Here is a 10,362-nt window from a genome sequence, read left to right as displayed (position 1 = left end):
ATACAGTTCATCTCATGAGTACTGATCGTTGTAGTCTAGTTGACAGGGTGTGATCTATCCATCCATACAGTTCATTTCATGAGTACTGATGGTTGTGGTGTAGTTGACAGGGTGTGGTCTATCCATCCATACAGTTCATCTCATGAGTCCTGATGGTTGTAGTGTAGTTGACAGGGTGTGGTCTATCCATCCATACAGTTCATCTCATGAGTACTGATCGTTGTAGTGTAGTTGACAGGGTGTGGTCTATCCATCCATACAGTTCATCTCATGAGTCCTGATGGTTGTAGTCTAGTTGACAGAGTGTGGTCTATCCATCCATACAGTTCATCTCATGAGTACTGATGGTTGTAGTGTAGTTGACAGGGTGTGGTCTATCCATCCATACAGTTCATCTCATGAGTACTGATGGTTGTAGTGTAGTTGACAGGGTGTGGTCTATTCATACATACAGTTCATCTCATATAAGTACTGATGGTTGTAGTGTAGTTAACAGGGTGTGGTCTATCCATCCATACAGTTCATCTCATGAGTACTGATGGTTGTAGTGTAGTTGACAGGGTGTGGTCTATCCATCCATACAGTTCATCTCATGAGTACTGATGGTTGTAGTGTAGTTGACAGGGTGTGGTCTATGCATCCATACAGTTCATCTCATGAGTACTGATGGTTGTAGTGTAGTTGACAGGGTGTGGTCTATGCATCCATACAGTTCATCTCATGAGTACTGATGGTTGTAGTGTAGTTGACAGGATGTGGTCTATCCTTCCATACAGTTCATCTCATGAGTACTGATGGTTGTAGTCTAGTTGACAGGGTGTGGTCTATCCATCCATACAGTTCATCTCATGAGTACTGATGGTTGTAGTCTAGTTGACAGGGTGTGGTCTATCCATCCATACAGTTCATCTCATGAGTACTGATGGTTGTAGTCTAGTTGACAGGGTGTGGTCTATCCATCCATACAGTTCATCTCATGAGTACTGATGGTTGTAGTGTAGTTGACAGGGTGTGGTCTATCCATCCATACAGTTCATCTCATGAGTACTGATGGTTGTGGTGTAGTTGACAGGGTGTGGTCCATTCATCCATACAGTTCATCTCATGAGTACTGATGGTTGTAGTGTAGTTAACAGGGTGTGGTCCATCCATCCATACAGTTCATCACATGAGTACTGATGGTTGTAGTGTTGTTGACAGGGTGTGGTCCATCCATCCATACCGTTCATCTCATGAGTACTGATGGTTGTAGTGTAGTTGACAGGGTGTGGTCCATCCATCCATACAGTTCATCTCATGAGTACTGATGCTTGCAGTGTAGTTGACAGGGTGTGGTCTATCCATCCATACAGTTCATTACATGATTACTGATGGTTGTAGTGTAGTTGACAGGGTGTGGTCTATCCATCCATACAGTTCATCTTATGATTACTGATGGTTGTAGTGTAGTTGACAGGGTGTGGTCCATCCACGCAATTCATCTATTGATTGGGTTTCCCGTGATGTTGTCTGGTGCTTATGGTGGTGGACATCCATATAGTTCATCTGTCATCGAGATATATCCATTCCATTCCAAGACAACGATGCTGATATATCTTGTTTTTAATGGTAATGGTAAGCTGTTGGTGACCACAATATACTTTATATAATTTCCTTTACTTGGAATTCATTTTAAAAATGTTAAAGAAAGAAGCTGGATTTCGTGAGTCATATGTAGTGCAGACAATGTCGTAAACGAGATTGATCAGTTTGCTGTCCAACACATCTGACTGCATTTTTCCGTTGCTCACTTATGTTTATTTTATATATATATATATATATATGCATATATAGCGGATTGCAAAAAATTATGCAAAACTCATATATAAATATATCAATATACGAACTATTTCCAAATTCTACAGCTGTGATTTTCAACAAAAAGTCAGCCGAATATCAAGTGTTAGTGCTCACACTGTACACTATGTTTTTATTTTAACGTAACATTGTATTAAGAGCGAATGTCTGTAGGAATCAAACATACGGCGACAAAGCTCAATTTTTCGAATTTGCTCTACTTTAGGATTTAAGTAGTGCATGATGCAGAATGAAACGCTGTTTGGTTAGTTTTTAAAAATACTTTTTTTGCTTTCGAGAAAAAGTGAAAAGAAAATTTGAGCTCCAGAGCCGATTCTGGCTATCAAAATATGGTTAAAAATTACTTGCGTTCGCTTGGTCCGCGTAGCAAAACTTCAAATAGCCTTATAATACTTTCTGTTCAAAGTAAAGCTCTTTTTCTCTCATTTACAGTATTATTATTTTAAATCGGACAATTAAAAACATTTTAGGACAATAAAAAGCAAGGTCAGCGAGTTACAATGCTCGTGAGTACATCTCAAAAACTGCGAGTTTCATCATGTGCATCTCTCTTAAATAAAATCTTATAAAATTATGGATACCGGTGTTTGCATTGCTACGCGGCCACCCCAGACAAAAATCGCGACGTGCACTTTGCAATAGACTGCCGTCAATCAAACACGTTGACGCCATTTACACGCGTGTGTGATTCAAAAGGCGCCAAAACTTGTCGATTGTTTACAAGTATTATGAGCCACACTCACCGGGCCTATCCGGGCCCATCCAAACGTGTGTAAATGACTTCAACGTCTTTGATTGACGGCAGTCTATTGCAAAGTTTGCACGTATTGCACGTCGCGAATTTTGTCTGGGGTGGCCGCGTAGCAATGCAAACGCCGGTAATAGCTATTGGGAATCTGCTCTTTTGAATTGTCTTATTTTAAAAAAACAAAATGTCTCTGTGAAGTTATTTTAAATAAAAAATCTTGTTTGCAACGGGTGAGGAAAACCTGACCTAGAATGAGGTGCAAAGTGTGTCAGGTGCAAAGTCTGACAAAAGATCAGCGTACAGTTTTATATCGGTACAGCAAACGATGCGAAGTTCGACAGAGCTCTACGTATTATATGCAACACTTGTACGACTCACTGATTTAGACCCCACTCTTGTAATTTACATTCATGTGCCAAACCCAATTAATGAATTATGATGACTTTAGATCACCCTTTCCTTTCATGTCTGTATAGAACGCGGTAAGTACGTTGCCTGTTGTACCAAAGTCGAGTGGAGTGGAGCGGCGTATAGAATGGGTTATGCATTCACTCCTCGTCTTGAAGAACAAGACTTTTTTAAGAATTTGTTGCATGTAATAGTATCTCAATCTACGACAGGGGCGTAGCGAGGACGTAGGAGCTGGGGGACACTGATCCAAAATAAATAAAAATTTCAAATTCCCACGTACAGATTCCAGGCTCTGACCGGGCTCGCAATGCACAGGTAGCCCGTCCGGATAACTTCGTATAAATTCGCACTTTTGTAGGTTGTAATAACTTATTTTCCTTTTTCGTTTCGGTTTAATATGTTTTTTTGTTGTTATCCTTTATTCAAATTTTTTTTTTCAAACATTTTTGGGGGGCCCGTGCCCCCCCCCCCCCCCCTACACTACTGATCTACGAGAACGTCAAAAAGTCAAGAATCCACGGCCACAAATAAAATATAGTGATAATAATTTGTTAGGAGTATGATGATACACATCTCAACTTCATAACCGTCAGAGACTGTAAATGTCACTTGTCACTTGTCAACGGGAAAACGTTACCTGATCTTACACGTTATCTTATATTTAGATTTGAGGATATGAGCAGCAGAAAATATATCATTTGTCTTCTGAACGTAAAAAAGGCAATTCTTGTCATTTTAATGAGATTTTAAAAATGCCATCATTATGCTCAGTTTCAGCAATCCTTAACATTTGGTTGTGACGTCATCACCCATGAGAAAGAATGGTGCCCAGTACTTTGGTTTGCTGTAGCTGAAAGAGTTCCTCATTTCTTTCAGCGCTTGCTGTAAACTTGCAATCGCGCTTTTTCCGTCCATTACTTATGCTCTGGCAAACTTTGGGAAACCTCATAATCACCGCTCGAGCAGTGATTATCGTCTCAGAATCACTGGTCGCTCAACCAATCACAGCGCGCGAAACTCTATATTTAAGTCTATTATACTAAAGTATTTTTATAATAACTAATGTTATTTAATAAATCGGCCTACTTAGTTCCTATTTACCACCTGTACTATTAGAGAACTCGGTTCGTAGTATCATGCATATATGGTTGAAGTGCTATACGAAAAAAAAAAAAAAAACTTAATGTACGTTGGTCGACTGAATGTTACTTAATATTACTAGAAGTGTGTCTTCCTGATTTATTTACATATTTGCTCTTGAAAAACATTGTCTCTCAATACAACTGACTGAAGTTAGTTCTGACAATAAATGACCTGCATAATCAGAAGGACAACCTATGCACCAAGAGTATGCATCACTCACGTGATGGCAAAGTCACATGAACAGTATGAGAAAGAATGGTGCCCAGTACTTTGGTTTGCTGTAGCCGGAAGTGTTTCTCATTCCATTCATCGCTTGATGTAAACTAGCACTCGCACTCTTTACATCTTTTAAACTAAGATAGAATTTTTCCATGAACTCGAATGTTGCATCGTCATCGATGGCCCACAGAGACGCTACCACTGCACGAGCACCTGACGCTAGAAAGGCTCGACACATGCCAACTACTCCTTCAGCTCTGATTTCACCACGTCCACTGTGACAGCAGCTTAACACAACTAACTGTGCACGTACTTGAGCCTGCTGTACATCAGCCATGGTCAGCATGTAATCTTCTTCATCTGGGATCTTTGTTGCTCTTACCTCAGGAGAAGGTGCAAGTACGATGGTAGCTTTTGATAGGATACCATGTGCAGCAATGTGAACAACAGATACCCCCTTTTGTAGTTTCTCTAGGACAACCACCTTTGTGGCTGCTTCGCCTATTAGTGGCTTAACACCAAGTTTATTAGCTATTACGATTGCTTCTGCTTGTGCACCTGGCAAACGTCCAATATCCAGTTCTGCTCCATTCATCATAACTTTCCCAACTAAAGGATCACCAATAATCAAAGGCTTGGCATCGCTGAATCGGTCTGTTGGGAAGTCTTCAAGATGCTTTAAGGTTGCCAGTGAAGGAGCAAGTCTAATGCGCTTTGTCTCTGACAAATACTTTCCCGTGCGAGGATCTTGTAAGGCGGGAAAAGGCACTTCATATAAGGGACCATCTGGAATAATAACAACCTCGTCTTGCTTCATCGATAGTATTCTATCACATTCTAAGATAACAAATATATCTTCTAAAGTAGATCCCTTGGTTTCAGCACTATTCTCATTAGATTCTCCTCTGTTAGAACTGAGGTTAAGCAGTGATGCTGTTGGTTGTTTAAATTCCTCGTTTTTTTCCTCGTTTTTTTCTGGTTCTTTTTGAATACCTTCTTCTTTGTCCAAGCACCTATCCTCACAGTCAACCACATCACGAACACCCATTTCGTCAAACATCCTATCGACGTATATCTGTAGGGAATGATTAGGACAACTTGAATAATGCGAATTTGTCTCCCCTCCAATAAAAAACTTCAGAAAAGCATCAAAACAAAGTGAGTAAAAGGCAATGCTGAAGTCATTTCTTGAGACCAGAGACAAAGCATCGCTGTACTCTACGTGTTCATCATTGCTCTCCTTTTGTTCCATCTTGAAGTTTGAAATCATAAGATCTTTCAATGCTCTTGCACGACAACGATCTAGCACTAAAAGCGCTTCCGTGATCTGTTTGCCGTTGATTAACAGTATTGCCAATAGTTTATAACTATGAATATATTGGTCAAAAATTGAGATCTTAAATTCATCACGACTACCAAGTGTCGTAAAGATCGCTTCAAAGCATCGTATAGCTTCTCTTAGATAATGTTCTGCCAAGTTCAGTTCTTCTTTAAACAAAAACAATAATTTACCAATACTATAATAGAATCTGGATCGAACCATATTATGAGAACAAGACTTGGCAATAGGTAGCCCTTCTTTGAAACAGCGTAAAGCCATGTCATTCTGACCCATCAACTGATACAAGTTTCCGATTTCTGTGAGACAGAACAAGTTCACAGAACGATCCAAGTCCATCTCCTTTAACTGTTCAAGGCAATTGATTGTTTTTTGATAATCTTTTTTGGAAAGATAAAAATTGTATAGCCTGATGGAAGCCTTGTGTTTCTTCGTTTTATTTCTTGTCTCCACCGCTTGATCACGATCCTGTAAGAGCTCATTTTCAGAAGATGTTGGTACCTCTAATAATTCCTTTACTGAGGGTAAATCGCAAGCATTCGCTTTCTCACGCAAACCCACACTTGCATAAAGACTAGAACGAATTACTTTGAAGTTTGCTTCAGCCTCTTTGTCTCCAAGCCCTGTAGCAATCGCTATTCCTGCATCTATACTCAAAGACACTTCATTCAACTGCGACGAGCCCATATATGCTTGAGCGAGAAGAAAATGTCCGTCCATCTCAGTTTTTCTGTCTTCAGTAGCTTGAGAGATGTCTAGGCATTTCTTACCGTATTGGATAGCATTATCGATGCTATTCTCATCATCTGATGTCAGATATAAAAGCAAAAGACTTAGACATGCTTGTGCTTCAATCATTTTCTCGCCAGTTTCTTGTGCCATTTCGATACATTTCTTATTGTATCGCACTGAATCATTGTGCTGTTCCAGGGTCTGAAATATCTTTCCTAGATACAAACACGCTCTTACCCCCGCATTCTTTTCGCAGCCAATACAGTTCACGATATCGATGCATTGCTTGAAATTCTGAATGGCTTCTTCGTATTTCTCCAAAGACTGTTTGACCATTCCCAAAGACAGATACGCAATAGCGTCAGCAGCTTTTTCTTGATTATCTTCTTTGTCATTGTGAAGACACTTATTGCAGCTGAAAATGGCATCATCGTATTTTCCCAAAGAATAATATACCCTTCCAAGTAAGCTGTAAGCATGAGGCCCTGCGTATTTATCGCCAATAGTTACTGCGAGCTCAATACACTTCTTGCAATAGATAATTGCATTGTCGTATTCGGAAAGAGCGTTATATATCAGCCCCATTAGTAGGTAAGCCCAGACTTCACCACATCTGTCTTCTATTTCCCTTGCTATGTCAATGCATTTCTGTCCAAAGTTTGTGGCATCTTGATAGTGATTCAAGGCAAGATGTGCTCTTCCTAGCTCTAAATATGCAGTCTTCATAGTCTCACGATCGTTGTTTTTCATGGAGTAATCAAGGAGCTTGTGGGCATAATGAATAGTGTCATCATATTTCTGCATTAATTTATATGCAACCCTTATACAGTCGTATGCCATCATCTCGCCTTTTGTGCTATCGATTTTTTGGCCAATTTTAAGACATTTGTTGCCACATTCAATAGCATCATCATAACGAGCTAAGAATGAAAATGCATTTCCCATTTCATAATGCCCATACATTTCGTTTTCTTTATCGTCTATAGTTTGAGCAATTTCGATCCATTTCTTGGCGTAAAAGACAACGTTGTCAAACTCTTTGAGCTCCCCATATGTGAAGGACAAATATTTATGAACTATCAACTCAGAACTTGGTATTGTTACAGCTAACGGTAATATTTCCTTCAGACACCTCAGTGAATCAGCATGTCTACCTATGCTGTTGCTATGCAATACAAACTGCACGCATGAATTCATCATGGTACTTATATCATTACAGTGTTTAGCCATCTCTATGCATTCTTTGTACAGACAAATCAGCTGTTCAGTTGACAGTCCAAGTTCCTCTGGCAACATGTAGGTCGACGCAAAGCAAAACCTTACAAAAGTAGTCTTCTTGAACATATTCATCTTCAGCTTTACTTGTTATTCAACATTCATCTAACATCAAACAGAATGATAAATTGATAATATAAACAAGCAAACAAAAGAATGCATGAAGAAGAAAAATGTTTAAATTGAAATACAAGAAAAACATTTTGTCGAATACATAAATAATAAGTTACGAATTATGTAAAATATAACAATATTGCCTATCTTCTTGTTGGGCCATTTGTCGAAAGTCAAACACTTTAGGACTCATGAGACTTTCATGTGTTACCAAGGTCTATTAGTGAGTGTTCTATTTGGTCAATGCTAATACTTAAGATCTTGAATCACCAAAAAACGTTTTCATTGAATTTTCAGCTTTTGAAGGGGTATAGCGGATAATCTTAACGTGGAGCAAAAACACACCCAACCTCTAAATTCTGAATTTTGAGTGATTTTTTTATTTTTGAAAAATCAGGGACTACGCATTGGTGGAATGAACTGGACTTTGGCTAACTGGATTGTGCGGATCAAAAAACATTTTTGATCTGTTACTTATAAAATAATTGGGATACTACGCACGCTATGATTGGTCAAAAACCATGTTTGATCACAGGGAACCCGGCTATATTCTTTTTGCTTTTTTAGAAAAGTAACTTTGCTCTTTGTGGGTTTCCTGTGTTGTGATCGGTTTCCTTTTACATATACCTGCGCTGTGATCAGATCGGCGCTGTAAACTGATAGCCGATTAAATTTAAATCAATAACCGTTGGTGTTTTGTTTCTTTTGGGTTGCCTGTGGTGTGTAACGCACTTTCTAGTATAAGCAGTCAAAAGAAGAGAGTGCGTTACCAACGGTTATTAATTTGAATTTAATCGTCTATCAGTTTACAGCGCCGATCTGATCACAGCACAGATCTGATTACATCTTATGTAATAGGAAACCGATCACAACACAGGAAACCCACAAAGAGCAAAGTTACTTTTCTAAAAGAAGCAAAAAAATATAGCCGGGTTCCCTGTGGTTTGATGAGAGTATCAAAACACACTATCGACATTTTAGCCCACGCGAGTATTGCAACTGTCAGATTTTAATCTATCGCGCGCGCTCATTGGTCAGTTTGAAAACGACGGCACGTAGGGAGACTTTACTTAGGCTTTGGGTTTCTTCCATCTTTTCACGCGTTTGTTATTTTATAAAACAAATTGTAATCCACGATTACATGGGATAGATAGTCGAGAATAAAGATTATAAGACCAGCACGGTTCGAACGCACGATAGATGTATTTTAACCATAGTTGAATAGGTTGTGTAATAGCGCAGCGCAGCCGTGACGTCATAAAAACGAAGACAAAGGCGAAATTCGGACAAACAAACTTACAAGTTTACTTTCAGCAGATAATTTTCACAGCCGATCGCAGTTGATTTTAGTTTACATGGGTTATTATTGTAACTTTAAGTAAAAATAATAAAATCGGTTCGTATAATCCTCGTAGCGGTTAAAGAGAATGCAATGTTTGTCCGAATCTTTAAGCTATTTTTAGAATCAGTGCGCTGCGCTATTGTAGCGTGGTTCGAACTAGAATAGGTACAGAAAATCCTAGGTTACAATATAATTTGTTAATATAGTCTAAATTACAATATGTGGCGTTACAACGCTACTATCGGACGTCAAGATTACAAACACGAATAAATGATCTAAAATTATTACACGATAGTGACGAATAATCGATAGAAATTTCACTTGAATATTAACTAACTATTATCAATTAAGGTCACTTACTTTGGTGTGCCTTGGTAGCTTTTCTAAGTAGAAGCTATCGATTTGTTGCGAAGAAAAATAGAGCAGAGTTCTAGATAGCGTAGATGTAAATCCTTCAATGCTGATAGCACGTGTGCAAATAGAGTATTGAATTACATTACGTGGCAGTTCTTTCACGAATTAATAATTAACCGTAAGTAAACAAAAAGAAAAAAAAAAAGAAAAGAAAAAGAAAAAGAAAAAGAATAATTAAATCATTGTGAATAACACAAATTTAAAACAGTTTTCCGTGTTTGATACTCTGATCAAAACGTTTGGGATGTTGGGAGAACAATCGAGAAGCTGGAAACCACTCCGCGTCTGTTAAGTTTTTATGTTTAAAATTCATAAGTAACAATTTTCCCTTTAGATTGGAACATGATAAATTACTTTTATCTGCCCATATCAGATCTCGCTGTCAAAGTTTTTTGAAATAGGTGTATATGTTTTTTTCCGGAAGGTCGGAATGGGGAAACTGTGCCCGATTATTTTCTAACAACATCGATGTGGCATTCCATTCGAGTTCGCGCGAAATCTTCTATGTACTGTTATTTCTCAATTGACACGGTTTTCTTTGTTATTCACAAGGCTTTATTTTTGTTATAACCCTCATTATAAATGCGAGGTCAATATATAGTTATAAACCCGGTTAATAACTATATATAGACCGTTCGCATTTATAATGAGCAACATTTGACAGAAAACCTTCTCAATTGATAAATAAAATACTAAATTACCTCGAACGTCGGCAATAAGCCTATACATCCCTCGGGATGTATATGGCTTATTGCCTCCGTTAATAAA

The 10,362-nt window shown here is 38.5% G+C and overlaps 1 protein-coding gene across 1 annotated transcript; it reads right to left on the bottom strand.

Annotated features, from left to right (window-relative positions):
- Window positions 1-3,930: 3,930 nt before the first annotated feature.
- Window positions 3,931-10,332, bottom strand: LOC116298564 (uncharacterized). Its single transcript, XM_031707080.2, has 2 exons — window positions 9,541-10,332; window positions 3,931-7,829 (listed from the first exon to the last, which is right to left on the bottom strand). Exon 2 carries the CDS (start codon window positions 7,797-7,799, stop codon window positions 4,392-4,394), a length of 3,408 nt encoding a protein of 1,135 aa, XP_031562940.2. The 5' UTR covers window positions 7,800-7,829; window positions 9,541-10,332; the 3' UTR covers window positions 3,931-4,391.
- Between the last annotated feature and the right edge of the window lie 30 nt (window positions 10,333-10,362).

Source organism: Actinia tenebrosa, unplaced genomic scaffold (genome assembly GCF_029948245.1).
Source record: "Actinia tenebrosa isolate PJP-AT-01 unplaced genomic scaffold, QUT_ActTen_1.0 PGA_scaffold16__25_contigs__length_10494907, whole genome shotgun sequence".
In the NCBI taxonomy this organism is placed as follows: domain Eukaryota; kingdom Metazoa; phylum Cnidaria; class Anthozoa; order Actiniaria; family Actiniidae; genus Actinia; species Actinia tenebrosa.
Note: the sequence above shows the minus strand (reverse complement) of the source record. Positions and strands in the feature narration are given on the sequence as shown.